This window comes from Oreochromis niloticus, linkage group LG6 (genome assembly GCF_001858045.2).
Source record: "Oreochromis niloticus isolate F11D_XX linkage group LG6, O_niloticus_UMD_NMBU, whole genome shotgun sequence".
NCBI classification, from domain to species: domain Eukaryota; kingdom Metazoa; phylum Chordata; class Actinopteri; order Cichliformes; family Cichlidae; genus Oreochromis; species Oreochromis niloticus.
Window position 1 is genome coordinate 23756865 of NC_031971.2, and position 19396 is coordinate 23776260.

Sequence of the window (19396 nt, forward strand, 5' to 3'; positions counted from 1 at the left end):
CAAAGCATACAGCGCGAGATGTCCAGTGGCATGAGAGCGTGCCAACTTATGTTTGTGGCAGTGCTAACGCTTAGCTGTTGATAGCTCGGCTAATTCTGCACAGGAGTCACGAAATGCACCCTGCTTTCACACAAACTGGCGCAAAGCTAGCTTCCTCTGCACAATTTTCGCCGGTATTTCACATCATGTCCGCATTAAAGTGTACAGAGTTTTATTTTATTTTATTTTACCTTGATTTAGAAAGACTCGGGTCGTGTTGTTGTTTATCCCCTTCCTTGTTCGTACAGCTGATTCACATGACAGCTGCTGCTGATTCGTGCCGTGCAGCACGGCGGTGTCCCACACCGCCTCCACAGGCACGGCCGTGGTGCAGTAACCTATCCAGGCGCTGTGAGATCTGCGGATCGGGAGGCGAGCCCGTGAACTGGAACGCAGCCACAGACGTAGGTAGTAAGTGCACGTGCATCCCCAGCGCTAAAAAGTAAAAAAAGTGCTGGTCTAATATTTTGTCATTTCTATAGCTGCACCTTGAGACCCAGAGGAGAAAGTTATTTTTGTTTTTAAATCTATAAATAAATTTTAAAAAAAATCTGGAGTTAATTGTGCAATTTGTAATATCAAGAGCTAAAACAATTAAGCTTAAATTAAATCCCAAAGGATTTTTTAATAGTAGCTTAACTTAGCCTAGGCTGCCTTTTTGGCATCTGATGAAAATAACTTTTGGGTTGCCTGGTTGTGAGAGGTTTGTTAGGTTGGGATTTAATGCTCCAGAATTAGTACTGAATTAGTAATTTGTGAATAATTGTACAAAGAAGTTATTTCGTGTATCCCCTGGACTGAGGAGAGTAGACAATGAGACTTTGGTGGTGGAAGGAAAGGGTACAAGAACTCATTTGAAGGAAGAGGATGACGAAGAAAGAGGGGGGACAGCAGTACTGGAACAAAAGCAAAGGACACAGCTTATAGTGAGTTGTATGCAAGGCTGGACACTAAAGAATAGATAACTTGTACTGGTTGACTGGCAAAGATTTTGACCTGGAAAGGATGTGCAGCTGGTTAGAGTGATTTAGGACAGAGCTGCTAATGAGTGTGCTAGGAAGATGGAAGGAGTACTTTGAGGAGCTGATGGATGAAGAAAACGAGAGAGAGAGGAGGAAAGTTGGTGAATCATTAAGTGCAGAGGATTAGTAAGGAGGAAGTGAGGACAGCTATGAAAAGAAGGTGTCTGTGAAGGTTCTCAGTCATCCAGGTCATGGTAATGTAAGGAGCTTGTAAAGAAAAGCAAGTGGACTGGAAACTTAAAGAAGCCCAGTGTATTTGTAGTGAAGTGAAATGAAGTAGTGTGTTGGACATGTATGAGAAAAGTGAGAGAGTGGTGAGGTGTGCAGTAGCAGTGACAGATAGGTTCATGGTGGGGCTGGGATTAAATCGGGAGTATAGGGTCTTACAAGCTTCTTCTGGGTTGTAGTAGCAATGGATAGGTTGACTGATGAGGTCAGGCATGTCTCCATGGAGTTTCCATGGACTCCTGTTGGATAAGTTTAAATACCAGCCAAAACCATGGATAGTGTACGAGAGAGAGTGTATTTGTGTCAGGGGTGAGCTGTGAAAGAACAATAGCAGCAAGAATAAATGGGAAATGTGAGACATGCTATGATGTATGGTTTGGAGATGATGGTGCTGACAAAAAAAGAGACGGGTGGAGCTAAAGAGGTTAAGAATTTCAATGGAAGTGAGTAGATCAGAAGGACAACTCAAGTTGAGCAGTTTGGAGACAAAGTCAGAGAGGACATGTGCAGAGGAAGGATATATTTGACAAAGGATGCTGGATAACAAGGTGCCAGGTAGGAGGAAAAGAGGAAGACCACAGAGAAGATTCATGGATGTAATGAAGGGGACATGCAGACGATTGGTGTGACAGAAAAGGATGCCAGTGATAGGGCGATCTATCTCGTTGTATTTGTCGTGAGAGCCTGTAGAATAAGAGCATGTAGGCTCTCTTAAATGTACAAAACTTCCTTGTGATTTCTTGTGTGTCATTTAATCGTTTTTGGTGTCTGGGGTGATGAAGCAGTAGCTTAGGAGTGGCGCCGGTGGACGCAGTAACACTCTCTAAACTGGGGGGTCGCTGATTGACTTTCTGCAAACATGGCTGCCCAGGATGAACTCAGTAAGTTTCTTTTTGGGTTATTGGCGATTCATATTTTGTCAAATGTCGCACTCGTGGTTTCTAAAAACGTATCCAGGAAAATGCCTGATCCGCCCTGACAGTTGAGGTGCTTTTTTGTGTAACGCTAAAGCTTCTTTTAGTTAAAAACCAGGGGTAGGTGCGATAGCTAGCTACTAAGCTAACCAGAATGCTATCGTCAGGAGGCCGTTTGCCCAGTCATGGTCAAAATGAAACTATCACGTAGGCTATTAATATATATAATTTTATGAAACTTTGAAAGTGCGCAGTAACTGCTAGGATATTCGGGGTATTGGGGATTTGACCTGCAGGATGTGACCTTAAGTGAAAAGCTAGTTGAATAATACAGAAACGATCAAATGCGTGAATAGTCTTGTCAGTTGTTGTAGCTAGCTGGGTGCTTGGTGAGCCATGCCAGGAGAAGGAAGGCAGGGCTGGGTGATGGTCGCACCAGCACAGCAGCTGACAGGACGAACTTATCAGCAGAACTGCAGCAACATGCCCGTAAGACCGTTTTAAGCATGCATGTTGCTCTCCCTCTATATTAAACTGAAGGTCGTAGTCTCTGTGTTACAGACACCTCTTTGGGGTGTATTGTGAGATACTTGAATAGAAAGATATTGCGAAATTAGCCATGATGGGGCCAATAATTAGCGTGTGACAAATGCCGCCTGGAAAATGTGTTAACAAGGGTATTATATGTGTTTTTGACAGATCAACTGGAACGTGTGTTCCTTCGCCTGGGCCATGCAGAGACAGATGAACAGCTGCAGGACATTATCTCCAAGTTCCTACCCCCTGTTCTCCTCAAGCTTTCCAGCGTTCAAGAGGGGGTGCGGAAGAAAGTAAGAAGGGTGTAGCCTGTCTCTGTTACTTAAGAGATTATAATGACTGCATTACAAGGGAGATGTGTTTATAAAGTATCAGCAGTATCATTAGCAGTATCATTACTTCAAAGTTCAGCCCAGAAAAAAATTATTTGAAGGTGTAGCAGAGATATAGACTCAGTTCTCTAGATGCAAAGGTTCTTCAAGGAGCTTAGTTCCCTTTCACTTTGTTTATGCATCTGTCTAATTTAACTACGTAATAAAATGTGGAAACTGCACCTTCTCTGCTAGGTAATGGAGTTGTTGGTCCACCTGAATAAGAGGATAAAAAGCCGGCCTAAGATTCAACTTCCAGTAGAAACTTTGCTTGTGCAGTACCAAGACCCTGCAGCTGCCTCTTTCGTTACGGTAAGAATCTCATATTAGGATGTTTGCCATGTAGTGGAGGATGTCGTGTTTGCCTTGTGGGCGTGATTGCCTTATGGGCTAATGAACAGCGTTGGTAAGGTATCACACAGTTACCACATGGGATTTAATCAGATCAGTGTTTTTGTCCCTTTGTTTTTTTTTAAAAAACACACCATTTAATACACATGATTGAGTTGACGTTTATGTGGTTTTTTTAATCTAGTTAGTGATCCTAGATTGACTTGGGTTTTTAAAAATTGGCCTATTATTGAGAGCAGAGTTTTGATGGTCACATTTATACACAGAATTTCACCATCATCTACATTAAAATGGGCTACCCTCGTCTGGAGGTGGTAAAACAGTGTGAGCTAGCCCCGACCCTCATCACTGCCATGGAAGGAAAACCACAGCCACAGCAGGACAGGTGAGGGGATGCATCCAAACACGCATTTTGGATGTGGTTGTGTAACGTGTGTTAAGCAATCTTGAGATATCAGCTTATTATTCTTAATTTAAAATGACTTGTCCATACTCTATTTTCTCTCTTAGTCTGATGCACCTGCTGATCCCTACTCTTTACCACATAAAGTATCCTACTGACACCTCCAAGAGTGCTTCTCTGTTTAACCTAACTGAGCGGCCAAAGACAATGCACCTGCTGTTGGAGTTCATGTTAGATGTTTTACTGATGCCTTATGGGTGAGTTGATGATTCATAAGCGAATAAGGGTTGCAGACCTACCTCTGGTGAAATTATTTGCTTTTGAGAAGTATTTTTACCACAAATTGCTGACCTGTAGTGTCCTTCTCCTCCTAGCTTTGTGCTGAATGAATCTCCAACTCGCCCCGCTCCCTCCTCCTCCCAGGGTACTTCTGGAGATGGGACAGTGGCTGCGAGTAGTCAGGGTCTCCCTCAGCCTCCTCCGGGGATGAGTGTTTATGCTGCCAAGAGGGTGATTGGAGAAGCTCAGTGGAATGCTGAACAGCTGGAGCAGGTATACAAACTGAACTGGGAGGATGAGTACTGGCTTTATATGTTTATCTGTTTGGAAAGATAATATGCTCAGTGTTTGGGCAGGCCGACCAAGTATATTTATGCCCATCCAAGTATGTTTGGTGACTTGTTTTTGTCTGTCTGCGTGGATAGCTCAATGCCCTGTTGATTTGGTAGATTTGGTCCCCCTTGCCAATGTTTTGAAAGTTCAGTTGTTTACCAACTAATCTAGGCCATCCCAGTCTTTTGCTAGTCAGGTGACTATAATGACAATCCTGAATATCATTCAGTGTCATTCATTGGAATAGTGTCCAACTCTACCATTGTACACTACAGTTAACAAAGACGGTCCCTGTTCTCCTCTGAAGAGCCGATGCAAACTGGGTTTCATTGTAACTGAGTTTCATGTTCATCAAAACATGCAGCAGATGGACAACCATACTGAGATCACAGATGATGCAGCGAATGACAAAAACGACCAGCTGCAGTTCAGCACCGTGCATTTGAAGTCCATCTGCAGGCATAAAGAGTAACTGGAGATGATTATTGCTATACACATGCAGTGCTTGTGCCTCCGCTTGTGGATACATACAGGTTATCGGCACAAAAATATTCGAATCTGCGGGAAACACTGATATGGAGGTATATTTTTGTAAGGCAAATCTTTGAATAGCTGGGCCCACATTCAGTTTAGAATCAATTATGTCTATACATTTTCCACCTTCATCCCTAATTTGACTGTTTGGCAATTTCTTCTGTAATGTATATTTTTTAATATAAATGTGGACGATGAAGCACCATGTGTCATGTTAACTATGACTAAATAGTTCCTTGTTGTGTACTTGGTTCCAACAGTGTAAACTGGGTATAGTGAAGTTCATTGAGGCAAAGCAAGTCCCAGAAGTGGAGACGGTGGTCCACCTGGTGGTGGCGTCAAGTGACACCAGACACAGTGTGGCCACTGCAGCTGATCTGGAGCTGAAGAGCAAACAAAGGTAGGCCATGAAACTTGATTTATGTCTGTGTTTGTATTTGCATCACCAAGTCCTCCACTTCTAAGTGCTCCTTTTGTCTGGTAGTTTATATAACTTAACAGTTTCCTAGATTTTGTAAAAAAAAAAAAAATTTAAACTCAGACTTTTTCAAGTATTTCTCAGGAGCTGAATAAACTGTCAAACTGTCAAACTGTCATTCCTGTCATTAGTAATGCACTTGTTTTGTAATGTTTCAGCATCATTGACTGGAACAATCCTCTAATTATCAACAAGATGTTCAAAGTGTATCTAGGGGATGTCCCTCTTAAAACAAAGGTTTGTCAACTCAAACTCAACATTTAAACTTTCTTTTTTTAACATAACCTGTGAACATAAGTATTTTCTTGACACGTAGAAATGTAAAATACCTTTATATGTATACTGTAGGGGGGCGGCATGAAGCAAGAGCTGAAACATGAGCCAGTAAGCACAAGAGTTAAGCTGAAGATCCTGCCGCATCTTCTACGCTCACGTCTGGCTGCAGAGTGCTTTCCAGCTAATATCCAGGTACGATCTGTGATGCTTCTGGCCATGTTTTCTTTTTTATTCAGTGTGAAGTTTGTTTTAGTGTATCCAGATAACTCTGATATGTGGGTATTTTTCAGGTACTGCCATGCAAAACAGTAAAATTTCCAGTTTTTCTCACTAGTTTGCTGTCTGTCCTCTGTAGGTTGTTTATGACGGTCTGTTTGGGGCCAACACAAACAACAAACTGCTGTCTCTCACCTTACAGTTTGTCCATCATATCTGCATGGTGTAAGTCTTTTCTTCGTCTTCCTACAGACACATCTGTCTTCATCAGTGTGTTTCAAGTAATTAAAAGCTGATTCTATCTCTCTGATTTTTCATTAGATGCCCTGACACTAATAAGCCTTTAGGGCTAATGTTGCTTAATGGTCTTACCAAACTCATCAATGAATACAAGGAGGTAAAGTGCAAATGGCATCAGACATAAATAATGTGAAGTTCATACAGGTTTGCGCACTTTAATTTGAAATATACTTACTGGGAAACACTTGTCTTTGCAGGATCCTAAGTTACTATGTGTTGCTTACTCTGCTGTTGGAAAGCTGTCAAGGTATAAGGAAATAATGAATTTTTTTTAAATTTAAACATTTCCAGTCTTGCATTGTATTTCATATGATCTAATACAAAATATCTCGGTCCTCTGTTTTAGTCGTATGCCTCAGCTCTTCACAAAGGACATTGCACTTGTGCAGCAGTTCTTTGAGTCCATGTGTAAGGTAGGGGAAAGACGCTGCTTGCAGTGAAAACTGAGTACCAAGCAACTAATGCTTTACAAGATAATGGCACTCACAGTCGATATATAATTATTGGCTTAAACTGTATTCTTGTGCATCTGGTATTGAAATTTCTAAAATTCCTCTCCAGGAGGAAGCTGATGTCCGTCTAGCCATTCAGGAGGCTTTGTCTATGATGGTTGGAGCTTACGCTAACCTCCAAGGAGCACTGCTCAACCTAATGGAGGCCCTGGTGGCTGCGTATATTGGAAAGGTGAGAGGCAGAACTGGTAGAATAAACGTTAATCTTGGTGGGTTTAATAAGTAGAAATGAGGCAAATCGAGCACTGATATTGTTCTTTTTTTTTGTTTTGGTTTGTAACAGCCGGAGGTGCAGGTTCGCCAGGTGGCCATGAAGTTTGCCAGCACAGTCTTTGCTCCTGATCATGTGCCATCAAGATACCTACTGCTGCTGGCTGCTGGAGACCCGTAAGTTTGAAAAACACAGCAATCTTTTGTGTAGTGGTGAATAAATGATAAGAACACACAGTAAACATTTTACTGGGTCATAAAATTATTGTTAGTACGAACAAGAAGCTTTGAGCTTAAACTAAAATGTTTCCTAGGTGTACTTACCTGCAGAAAAGCTTGAAGTGTCTTATTTTTCTGTGTTGTAGAAGAGAAGAGGTGTCTGGGGAGGCCCAGAGGGTGCTGAGGGCTTTCCATGCCAAGAGCTCAGAGAAGGAGGGACCAAAACCTATGCCCTCCTTTCCTGATATGGTGGCTTATGTCCAGGAGAAAGTGAGGCTCTGAGCATGTTCTCCAAGTTTCTCATGATGGCGTTTTTACTAAGACGTTTTAAATCTTAAATCTCTGCGCTTTTGTCTTTATTAGGCCGCTCAGCGAATCAAGACTCCGGCTAAGTACATTGTGGGAACTTCCACAATTCCTTTCAACCCCTCTGCATTTGGCGAGGTAAATATGAATTTGTTATGACCTCACGGCATCTATTAATCGTGACACTAGCACAGGGGTCGGCAACCTGTGGCTCCGGAGCCACATGCGGCTCTTTAGTCCTTATACTGCGGCTCCGGGTGGTTTGGGAAAATAAATTAGAAGTATTTAGCTGAAGTGTATTTTATTTGTGTTTAGTTCTTTTTTAACTTGTAGTTCTAAATTGGAAGATTATTGTGATATTGAAATATAAAAATAAAATTATATTTTATTATTTTTCGTCGTTCAAAATAAGCATCACACTCGCGGAAACCGGTATATCCGCCGAAACGCCGTGCATTTATTGAGACTTTCAACCCCAGGTAGGCCAATTATGGATCTTTGGATCCACATTATGTCAGCAGCTGTTCTCCACCGTGAACTATTTTAAAAACAAACACCGCTCACACCTCACAGATGACAGCTTACAGTCCTGCGTAAAGATGAAAGTGACTTCGTACAGCCCCGATTTGCAGACGCTGTGCGCAGAGGTTCGGGTCCAAGTGGCTCTTTGGATGTTAAAGGTTGCTGAGCCCTGCACTAGACCATCTTATACTCTTATACCTTCTTATACCTATGCTAGATGCTTGTCTTCTAATCCGTCTCATTTCCGTTTCCTGTTGTCCCAGATCATGCTCTACCTGAGGATGTGTTTAGCCCACAGTGCCGGGGCCATGCCCATGTCCACACGCTTGTCAGACATGCAGGATGATGCCCCTGCCATTGGCCACTATGTCCACACACTGCTGTTTTCTGACTCTCAGCCCTCAGGGTCAAAGGGCTCTGAAGCAAATCCTGTACATGTCTACATGGATCTTCTGCAGCAGCTGCTCTCTGCTGTAGGAGGTGAGGAAGCACTTACAGTTATTATGTGTTTCTTAAGCAATCAAGCAGTTTTTGGAACATATATTTTTTTGCTCTGCATCAATGCAGTGCAGTGAATATTTAAGTAACAAAAAAATCTCTTGACTCTTCAAAAGAAGACTGTCTCTGATAGAAGACTGCAAAATTCAATTTGTGCTTAATGTAAATAAGTTCTGCTAGAAGTGTTCCTTTAAGAATCCATGTGCATTTCCAGGTATTTATGTTTATCAGGAAATTGTACTTAATGTAATAATCTCTTAACAGGAATCCCTGTCATGTACTGTTTACTGGAGGTTGTGTCTGTGTGCCCGGAGAAACTGGCTCCCAGATTTGCTGATAAAATCGACTGGATTAAAGTGAGTATCATAAACATGTGGGATGTTAGTGCCAATATTGGTATTTACTATTTCACAAATGAGACAGATACCAGATAATCCAACTGCTCAGCTGTGTTGTGATATTGTAAAACCATCAGCCTAGTGCACATTTTACAGATCTCATCGCTGTAATAGCAGATGTTTTTTCCCCCAGAGTCTGATGAACACAAACAAGGAGGACATGAGGGAGCTGGCAGCCCAGCTGTATGCTGTTGTGGTTTCGACTATGACTGGCAACGAGTTGCAGAAGGCCGTGCAGAACCTCGTCAAAATCACCAAAGACAACCACGTAATGCCACTTTGTTGCTACACAGCCGTTCGTAGCTTCATTTATTTTATAGGTGTGGGAAATTTACCTTGCATTAATGTTTATTTGCTTTGTCAAATCACAGAGCCCTGAAACTCAGCATGGTGCCATCTTGGCTCTTGGCTATATGGTCGGAAGGAACATGAGCAGGAAAAAAGCTGCCACATCCATTGATTCGACAGAAAACATGGGGCAGCAGATGAACATCTCTTCCCAGGAAGATGATGAACTTGCTGCCATGGCAACAAAGACAATTGGTATATAATTATTTCACATCAGCTTCATTTATTTACTGACCTGGTAACTGTTGGAGTACCAAAAACTGATGCTAAATTTTATTTTGCCTAGACTGCAATGATTATACAGTATTTTTTTTAATTCCTTAGTTTTTAGTTGGCAGTTTTAAAGTTTATATCATAAATAATGATTTGCTTCTGTGTATGCTGTTTGACCCACTTTTGTTCATGTGCGTTAAGGTTCCTTTCTGGACAACAGCAGTGCAATGCTGGCTATAGCAGCCTGTACAGCTCTGGGGGAAATTGGGCGTAATGGCCCCCTGCTGATCCCTGCAGAGGGAGAGGGCTTGACTAAACTCTCTGTTGTAGAAAACCTGCTGGCCCGCATTCCCTCTGGCAAGGAGAGTACAAAGGTATTCTAGAAATCTAATTGAAAAAATGGCTGCTGACAGGCACTTTCCAGTGATCGTTACTGGCACACATTATATCAGTGGTTTATTTGCACTGTATGAATTAATGATGTCGGGTCTTCAGATTTTCTTGCCTGCTTTTTTATCTTGATCAACATGTTTGTGTCTTTTTTGTGTATTTGTTCCAGATGAAGGAACGAGCCATCATGACCTTGGGTTATCTGCCAGTGGGAGATGAAGATTTCCCTCATCAGAAGAAGCTGCTGCAGGGACTTATGGACTCTGTAGAGGTATGAAACATACTGATGGATAGTACATGTTTAAAAGACTAGGTTCAAATGAACAGGTGTAATTGGTAGCTTAATGTTTGATTGTTTTTTAATATTTTACTTTTTGAGGTCAGGGTAATGAATCGGGCTGTGTTGAGGTCGTTACTTTTGCAAGCACAGATATGCTGGTATTGTCTCTAAAAATTTCTACTTGAGCTGTCATTCGGCTTAACGACTCGTTGCTGGCAGCAGTACTCAAGTTTGTTTTTGTTTTTTTTGCATTCTCAATCTTTCCAAGGCCAAGCAGGTGGAGCTACAATTCACAGTAGGAGAGGCCATAACAAGTGGTGCAGTAGGGACCAGTTCTGGAGCTGCCAGAGACCCATGGACCTGCACCGAGGACCATTACACTCCACCACAGAGTACGTTTCTAAAATGTAGTCCCAGCTTGTATTGTGCTTTGACATTTTTTTAGCTGTTAATGAATTATGCCATGTCTGAAGTTCACACTACTCTGATTTGGTTCTCCAGTATGGTGGCAGGCTCGCTCTGCATGACCATATTCAGCTTTATACCAGCAGTTGTCCCAATGAAATGCATGATTATCTTTTCTGTCTGAATATTATTTTGAATTTTCTGAGCATATATTCGACTGGAACAGTCCATTTTTATGTAAACACTGAATGTTTTATCCACAAAGGTTTTAATTTCCACTTTTTCCTTTCCTGACAGATGTAAAAAACAATGATGTGGTTCCCTGGGTCCTCAACGCCATCCTGACCAAGTATATAACCAGCCAGAACCCCCACGTCCGGCAGGCAGCCTGCATCTGGCTGCTTTCCCTTGTCAAGAAACTCAGCCAGCACAAGGAGATTACGGTGTGTATTTATAACCCCAAACTTTGAGACTCGGGATGAAATGTAAATTAAAAACAGAATGCAAATATTTGCAGATCTTGTGAGCTCATGTTTTGTTCACAATAGGCCGTAGAAAACATATCAGATGTTTGAACTGTGAAATTGTACTTTCCTGGGAAAAATATTCATGTGCCAAAGTCTTTAGTGTGCAAATTTCTTTATGCACGTATGTCAAATACCTGTAATTTTATTTCTCTTCTTTTACTCTTACAGTCACATTTGAAAGAGATTCAGGGGGCCTTTATCTCTGTTCTCTCAGACCCTGACGGTAAGATCAGAGTCAAGTTTAAGTGAACTGTTTGATCAGCTCATTACTTGCTAGCTTTGTGCCTGTGTACTTCCTCACGCTTCACTCTTCCTCTCTCATTCAGAGTTGAGTCAGGATGTGGCATCTAAAGGCCTTGGTCTGGTCTATGAGATGGGGGGAGAGGGTGACCAGCAGGAACTGGTGTCCACTCTTGTTGAAACGCTCATGACTGGTAAAAGGTGAGTGGATGGTTGGGTTGAGTAACATTCAACAGCTTCAAGCTTGTGTATGAAGGAGGGAAAAATCTAGAAACAGGTTTATTATTTCGAAACAAACTGTTAGAGTAGTGCATGTTGAATGAGGTCCTCCACATACCCTGCTGAAAGCTAAAATGGTCTAAAAATACATTATTTTTTTTTTAATAATGCAAGTGTTGATAAGTTTGTGAGCAGAATAAAAAATGAGAAGAAAGGGGAATGGAATATTATGGACTCACAAAGATGCTGCTCAGTTTTCTGGGGTAAGACCTGTGAATGTATCTGTTTCACAGAGCTGACTGACTCAACTTGGATCATAAAGCAGTGGATTCACAAAATGTTTAGAAAGGGGGAAAAATAAATAATGTAAATGGTCCGTTAAGCACCGTGGGAGGACTAATGATTAGCTAATGTGCACCATGGGCAGGATGAACACATGCATTGAGCAAATTTTGCACTTTTAAAAATAGAACAAAAGCAGTATATTGTTGTGGGTGTCCTTCAGTTTCCACCTAAAGTTGTGTTCGATCCAGGCAAGCTCACAATCATGTCTTGCATTGGGCTAATTTTTAAATATAATTTTTTTTGTAAACAGAGTGAAACATGCAGTCTCAGGGGATACAGAGGTGTTCCAGGGAGAAGGTTTGGGGAAAACACCTGATGGGTAAGGCATATCACCTCTACTGGCCTTTTTAGCTCCTCTTTCAGTGAAAGTGTAATAAATATATTTAGGCTTTTTAAAATGTATTTAATTTTTGTGTTCAGTTTGAACACATTCACCCTTCTTGGCCTACTTCTGTACATAATCTATATTCGTGGTTTCTGGCAGTCACGGTTTGTCCACATACAAGGAGCTGTGTTCATTGGCCAGCGACCTGAACCAACCAGATCTTGTGTACAAATTTATGAACCTAGCCAATCATCATGCCATGTGGAACTCTCGCAAGGTATCGTGTTTGTATTCACCAGTTTTTACATCCCTGACATCCATGCCCCTTCCAACCTGATCATACCTATCCTACTTTCAGGGAGCAGCTTTTGGTTTCCACATGATCGCAGCTAAAGCCGGGGAACAGCTGGCTCCATTCCTGCCTCAGATAATTCCTCGTCTGTACCGCTACCAGTTTGATCCCAACCTTAGCATTCGCCAGGCCATGACAAGCATCTGGGATGCTTTGGTCACTGATAAGACCCTGGTAAGAACTGATTCTTGTACATTTGCATTTATTAAAAAACAAACATTATTTGTAATTTAAAAAACTGTTGACTGTAGACAGATGTTAAGTAATGTGTGTATGCTTGCTTGTTCTGATTTATTACAGGTGGATAAGTATCTCAAAGAGATCCTTCAGGATGTAATTTCTAATTTGACCAACAACGCCTGGAGAGTGCGAGAGTCCAGGTGCATGTACACTTATATTAAAAAAAGAAGATCATCAGCTTTGGCTTTTGACTTTTTTTTAACTCTGTTAATATGTTTGCAGTTTGTTCAGAATAAGATTTAAAGGCTAAAAGCTTATGTGGATTTTTCTTTCAGCTGCCTGGCCTTAAATGACCTGATTCGAGGCCGTCAGGCTGATGACCTCATTGATCACCTGGCAGAAATATGGGAGACCCTGTTTAGAGTCCTTGATGACATCAAGGTAGGAAGGAAGTGATCAGAAATCAGTGTTTCTTTCATTGATGTGGCACAAAGGTTTGAATTTGTTCACTGTTTCTGATGCATAACAAAAAAATAAAACGTACATTTTTTTCTGTTTAGGAGTCTGTGAGGAAGGCTGCAGACCTAACACTGAAAACACTCAGTAAGGTAAAGCTGTTTCCCACAACTTTGGACTGTGTGTATGTGTTTGTGTGTACATGTGTGCTTGTCTAAGTACCTTTTCTAAAGCAGACTTTTTCTCTCTCCAGGTGTGCACTCGTATGTGTGAGTCTACAGGCTCTGGAGCCCAGAGAACTGTGGCGGTGATTTTACCCACCCTACTGGAAAAAGGCATTGTTAGCAACGTCGCAGAGGTTCGCTCACTCAGGTAATGTCTTCTTCTATAACTTTGGTTTGGTTTTTCTTCCGTGGCAGTCGTTGCTTTTAATGTAAACTTGTGCTTTAATTCTAGTTTTAATTCTAGTAAAATATTTTAGTAGTAAGAGATTAACAGCAAAATTGGTTTGGGTTTTTTTGGTTTGTTTTTTTGTTTTTCAAGCATAATTAAACCAGAAATTTAGCAGCTTGCTGTATACCAATATATGATCCTGCACAAATTATGTTAGGTAATGTCTTAGTAAGTATTTGCAGTTGACTCCTAGGTTGTTTTTCTTTTCTTTCACTTGTTAAAAATTAACAAAGACAATGGGAAATTTACCTTTCCGCTTGTCCAACATGGCATGATGCTAACTTTAATTCATCATTCGGTCATCACGTTACCAGGTCGTAATTTTTTGCTGTATAGTTGTGTGTTCTGTTCTCTCAACAATCTCTTTTTTCCAAATCAGTATCCAGACCCTGGTGAAGATCAGTAAGACTGCCGGTGCCAGACTAAAGCCCCATGCTTCCCGGTTAATCCCAGCTCTGTTGGAGTCCCTCAGCACTCTGGAGCCTCAGGTCCTCAACTACCTGAGTCTCCGAGCCACAGAGCAGGAAAAGGTAGCCTCAGCACTCACCTCTATAAAAAATTGAAGCCTATAAGTTTATTAAAAGTTGTCATGAGTTATTATTACTGTACTTCTAGAGTGCCATGGATGCTGCCAGACTGAGTGCTGCCAAAGCCTCTCCAATGATGGAGACTGTTAACATGGTAAAAAAAAAATTACTAATTAATTAAGTAGATGTGTCACAAAAAGGGTGCCTTATTTAAAGTGCTACAAAAGCATGTGACATATATTTGATGTTTTGCTGTCTTTATATTCAGTGTCTGCAGCACCTGGATGTTGCTGTTCTGGGAGAACTGGTTCCCAGACTCTGTGACCTGCTTAAGAGTGGAGTAGGCTTGGGCACCAAGGTAAAAAACACAGTTATTTAGCTTTCTTTGCATCATCACACCAATCTTTCTTACATTTGCCTATTTTTCCACAGAGTGGCTCTTTCCTTTCTATTTTCTTTCTACCAAGGTGTTCCAAGTTTACCTGCTACTCTTTGTCTCTCCTCACAGGGTGGCTGTGCTAGTGTAATTGTTTCCCTCACAGTGCAGTGTCCACAGGATCTGACCCCACACTCAGGTACAGGACAAGTTTGAATCTGTTCATCTAGTTTGTGTATTGTATGATGGAAGTGTGGCGATAACCGTGATAACTGTTTTTTGTTTCCTCAGGAAAACTTATGAGCTCCCTGCTGAATGGCATCCATGACAGAAGCACTGTAGTACAGAAAGCTTATGCCTTTGCTTTGGGACACCTGGTCAGGGTGAGCAGCAATTGTGATAAGTAATCTTGTTGATGATTTAGAAATAATGATTTGTTAAAGTCATAAGGACATCTGTTTTCTCCCATCAGACAGCAAAAGACAGCAGTGTAGAAAAACTGCTGCTGAAACTCAACACCTGGTACTTGGAGAAAGAAGGTGAGAAAGTGTAAAATATGCCTATATTTTTCCCAGCTGCTCTGGATTTAAAAAACACAAGAAGTTGGTCTACTAAATTCAGTGCTAGCTTTCAGACACTGCTCTTTGTGTTTTCTTGCTCCCAGAGCCTGTGTACAAGTCATCCTGTGCACTGACAGTACATGCAATCAGCCACTACAGTCCAGATGTGCTGAAAGGCCATGCGGGAGTGGCGCTGCCACTGGCTTTCCTGGGCATGCATCAGGCACCGGGTCCCGATGAGGAGAAAGGAGAGAGCCATGATGCCACGCTGTGGTCTGAGGTGTGGCAGGAGAACGTTCCAGGTGAGGAAAATCCAGACAGCATTAATGAAAATGATGCATTACTGATTAATCTGCTGCAATACACTGACAATATAAAGGAAACAAAGCAAATCTTCCTGTTTTACCAACTAATCCTTTCAGCTTCAGATGTACTCTATATTTGTGATGGTATCTTTTTGTGATGACATAAAGATTTAATTTTGTTTCCACTTCTTTAAACTTTTTTCTAATCAGGAAGCTTTGGAGGCATCAGACTGTACATGACCGAGCTGATTGCCATCACACAGAAAGCGCTGCAGTCCCAGTCCTGGAAGATGAAGGCTCAGGGTGCAGCTGCCATGGCAACTGTTGCCAAGGAACAGACAGGCTCACTGGTGGCGCCACACCTTGGCTTGGTGCTGACAGCTTTAATGCAGGGTCTATCTGGGCGCACGTGGGCCGGCAAGGTAATGATATGTAATATACCTAAAGAAAACATAAAAGTGTTCATTTTATTTTTCTATTTTAAACTATTTCTTTTTGTTCCAGGAGGAGCTTTTGAAAGCTATTGGATCTGTAGTGTCCAAATGCAGGTAAAAAGTCTCTCACAGCCTCTTCTTTGTATGTTTTCTTCCAAGTACATCACAAAATTTCTTATCACACTTCTTTCTTTTCAGCACGGAGCTACAGAAGCCTTGCAGCGGCCAGCCCACCATCTCTGAGGTGTTGGAAGTTGTGCTGAAGGAATGTCGTAAGGAGAGTCTCGTGTACAAAATTGCTGCTCTGCGCTGTGCTGGAGATGTGCTCCACAGCAGCCAGGAGGACCGTTTTGCCGACATGGCAGAGATCCTTTTCCCTCTAATCAAGAAGGTTAAAACCTCCCTACTGCCTCTTGAATATGAATATTAAAATATCGATGCCATATTTTGAAAAAGTCTTTTAATGAACTCAACCTGTCTTAATAATTTTTTAACAGAGAAGTCCAGAGAGTGGTGCTGGATCCCCAAGATCACTGGAAGACGACGATGATGATGATGATAAAGATGTGAAGGAGAAAGAGCTGCAGACCGAAGCTATTATTTGTGCTTTTGAGACTCTTGGAAAAAGTTGGCCCAGAAAGCCCGAGACTCAGAGTAAGTTTATTCTCACAAGAGACAAAACTGAATCCCAAATTTGTTTTGACATATTGTATATGGCATTTAAAGAGATGGGAATGTAGGACCAGCTCAAAAATGGTTTCCTTTAATGGACACTATTCTTTCCCTTTGTCTACTTTTTAGACGTATTTTAAGCCACTTAATGTTTCTTGGATTTTTAAGTTATCTGGCAGAACTTCCACAAATTTCTTACCACAGAATGGGCAAGAAATGTGTTTGAGCTGATTGAAAGATCATCAAGTAATGTTCTCAACTGTGTGTGTGTGTGTGTGTGTGTGTGTGTGTGTGTGTGTGTGTGTGTGTGTGTGTATAGCACGTTTCCAGGCAGAGGTGTGCAATCTGATGTGTGAGAAGCTTAAGCTGAGCACCTGGAAAGTGCAGCTGGCTGTTCTTCAGTCTATGAAGGCATACTTCCAGGGGTAAGCAGCGAAACAAAGAAAGGGTGTTCGACTGGCTGTAAAAAAAAAAAAAAAAAAAAAAAAAAAAAATAATAAAAAAAAAAAATTATTAAAAGGTATTGAGCTGTTTTTTCGTTGCAGGTTACTGCTGCTAGAGAAGGGTAATGAAGACTTGAATTCACTGTCAGAGATTCTCACAGAGACCTGTGCTGCTCTCACATATCCTTTAGGTAAGCCCTTCACTACTTCCTGGTACTTTGTTTTATAGTTTATACGCATGCGTTTCATGCCCAACTGTGCTGCTTTTCTATCCAGAAAACAAGAGTTACTCCTCTGTGAGGACCGAGGCCCTGTCAGTCGTGGATCTGATCGTCAAGAGAACTGGAGGTGAATATCGATTCCTGCGTACTGACTCTTTGCACTCTACAGCCAAGAGCGGAAATGTCACATATGAGCAGTATTATCATTTGCCAGGTTCAGTGACTTGTCCACCATCAATTTGCACCACTCTGTAGTAACTCAACAAGCATGGATTTTGTTTTTCAGTTTTATTCCTGGGCGATGTAGCATTATTCTTTTTATAGCATCTCCATTCGATCATAAAGTTTTACAGTAGTGAAGTTTGCTCTGAATTAAGGTTCAGACTTGTTCCTCATATTATACATAGAGTTTACAGCAGCTTTTAGAGAAAATCATAACAGAAAAGAATAAGTTCAAATGTGCTTTGATATGAACAAATAGTCACTAAATTTAAACAAAAGAAAGATTATTTGGTAAGGAAAGAGCTAAATGTAAAAAAAACAAAGTATAGAGAGCAATGAGGAGCATGTGTAGTCTTATAAAGCACTATATGGATGAAGTAGAGTATTAAAAATGTATGTAGTTGTATTATACATTAAAAATTGATAATTCTATATAATTACATATTATGAAAAGGAACGCTTTTGGATTGCTGTAGTTAAATAATTATAGATCGTGTGTACATATGCGTGTTTGAGTGATTTCATGTTTTGATTTTTTTAATGTGTGATTACATTTATTACTCATATGTTGAAATAAAGATTTGATTGATTGACTGATGATATCTTTGTGCTTTCTCTGATATGAACAGAGAGTGAACAGTGGGATTGTGTGTCTGTGAAGAGCCGGGAGCAGCTGCAGCGCTCCCTGTCAACGCTGCAGTCCGACAGCAGACCTGACTTGCGGGATAAGGCCCAGGAGCTGCGCAGACACATCCAAAGCCAACCTTGAGCGCACAGCGGCAAGAACATACGGCATCGGCGTCTCTTTTTTTCCTTCTTCATCAGCGACCATACATTAGCACACTTCCCCGACCTCTTTGATACTCGGAGATTCACAAATATCCCACTCTATAATAATAATTCCCATGAGCTGCGATGCTGGTTTGTCCAAGAGACTCCCACCTGTTTATGCAGACGGTTTCATGTTTATGGCTGGCAAAGCTTGAAGAGACTAACAAACCTTGCTCTACATCTGCACTCAGTGACATGTTGAAGGGCGAGGCTGTTATCATAACGTGTTGAGGTTTATTTGGTTTGTTTAAATGGACAGTAAGCTGATGATAAATGATATATAAACCAGTGTGTTAGGTTTGTGGACACTGTATTCCTGTAGCCCCAATTTTGGGAGCTTTACTGCTGTCATGAGTTTGCCTAACATTGGAAACTACAGAAGGCTGCGCACCTTAGTCGACATGGTGGGTGGGGGAGGGCTTTTGAGGGTTGTGAACACCATCACTGCTGAGTAGTGTTGAAAGGACGGGGGCTACTCGAGAACTCTTGTGATCTTAAAAAAAGATTAAGGTTTTATTTGCCTGATGAATGAGCAAGATGTAAGGCTATTTTGTGAAGTCTTTTAAAAACAAAAAACCTGCTGTCAACTTCAAAGAGATGCTATAGTTGTTTGAATTTGTCCCTGAATAAATAAAATTCCCTTAATAATTTACACCAATGACTTTTATTTTCACTTAATTCAGATAAGTTCTGTATTAAAACCACATGTATAAGTGCTTTCAGCCTCAGTGGAAGGCACTAGGAACAAACACACTCAGTGAGTGCAACTCTCCTAGAAAGGCAAGACACCTTACGATTTGCTTTTTTTATGGCGATATCAGCCTGCTATGGTGTCACTACTGTCATAGGGCAGGGGTGGGGGAACTCCAGGTTTTAAGGGCCAGTGTCCTGCAGGTTGTAGATGTGTCCTTGATCCAAAACAGCTGATTTAAATCGCTAAATTTGCCCCTAAACATGTCTTGAAGAGGCCTGGTAATGAACTAATTGATTCAGGTGTGTTGACCCAGGGTGATATCTAACACGTGCAGGACACCGGCCTGGGGTTCCCCACCCCTGTTGTAGGGTTTTGTATTGAAAAAGATTGAAGTGTGTCGTACAGGTTTCTCCATGCCCTTTTATATCACAT

General features: G+C 41.4%; 2 protein-coding genes across 10 annotated transcripts in view; one reads left to right on the forward strand and one right to left on the reverse strand.

The window, feature by feature from the left end:
* The window catches only part of kdm4c (lysine (K)-specific demethylase 4C), a 30854-nt gene extending 30413 nt beyond the window's left edge, over nucleotides 1-441 (reverse strand). For 2 of the 7 annotated variants that reach the window (XR_003220391.1, XR_002062349.2), the window contains exon 1: nucleotides 231-441. The gene's annotated coding sequence lies outside the window, so the exon portion shown is untranslated. The remainder of the gene's footprint in view (nucleotides 1-230) is intronic. The other 5 variants (XM_005456807.2, XM_005456808.2, XM_005456809.2 and 2 more) reach the window with 3 other exon arrangements.
* Nucleotides 442-1591: 1150 nt separating this feature from the next.
* On the forward strand, nucleotides 1592-18924 carry ecpas (Ecm29 proteasome adaptor and scaffold). Of its 3 annotated transcripts, none has more exons than XM_005456810.4 (49): nucleotides 1592-1844; nucleotides 2903-3033; nucleotides 3307-3423; nucleotides 3729-3847; nucleotides 3973-4122; nucleotides 4240-4417; nucleotides 5272-5411; nucleotides 5648-5726; nucleotides 5838-5957; nucleotides 6121-6206; nucleotides 6303-6378; nucleotides 6479-6528; nucleotides 6628-6694; nucleotides 6843-6965; nucleotides 7077-7180; nucleotides 7369-7492; nucleotides 7586-7666; nucleotides 8314-8530; nucleotides 8813-8904; nucleotides 9080-9214; nucleotides 9318-9489; nucleotides 9709-9881; nucleotides 10067-10168; nucleotides 10446-10569; nucleotides 10880-11025; nucleotides 11278-11332; nucleotides 11436-11550; nucleotides 12164-12232; nucleotides 12398-12515; nucleotides 12597-12764; nucleotides 12891-12970; nucleotides 13106-13211; nucleotides 13331-13378; nucleotides 13480-13598; nucleotides 14059-14209; nucleotides 14295-14360; nucleotides 14475-14564; nucleotides 14715-14781; nucleotides 14874-14965; nucleotides 15055-15121; nucleotides 15247-15444; nucleotides 15658-15869; nucleotides 15952-15995; nucleotides 16080-16272; nucleotides 16379-16535; nucleotides 16873-16978; nucleotides 17099-17187; nucleotides 17273-17344; nucleotides 18069-18924. In XM_005456810.4, exons 1-49 carry the CDS (start codon nucleotides 1823-1825, stop codon nucleotides 18206-18208), a joined length of 5550 nt encoding a protein of 1849 aa, XP_005456867.1. In that variant the 5' UTR covers nucleotides 1592-1822; the 3' UTR covers nucleotides 18209-18924. The 3 variants fall into 3 exon arrangements, with proteins under 3 accessions (XP_005456867.1, XP_003452194.1, XP_019215392.1); XM_003452146.5 differs by lacking the exon at nucleotides 1592-1844 and adding an exon at nucleotides 2056-2170; XM_019359847.2 differs by lacking the exon at nucleotides 1592-1844 and adding an exon at nucleotides 2258-2276.
* The last annotated feature ends 472 nt before the right edge of the window (nucleotides 18925-19396 follow it).

What these genes read in the sequence shown, in the direction of transcription:
- ecpas (XM_005456810.4), top strand. Translation starts at nt 1,823, where the DNA reads ATGCTGGATAACAAGGTGCCAG. An exon ending in GACTTATGGACTCTGTAGAG is followed by an intron (nt 10,169 to 10,445) that starts GTATGAAACATA and finishes AATCTTTCCAAG; the next exon opens with GCCAAGCAGGTGGAGCTACA. An exon ending in GATCGTCAAGAGAACTGGAG is followed by an intron (nt 17,345 to 18,068) that starts GTGAATATCGAT and finishes TGATATGAACAG; the next exon opens with AGAGTGAACAGTGGGATTGT.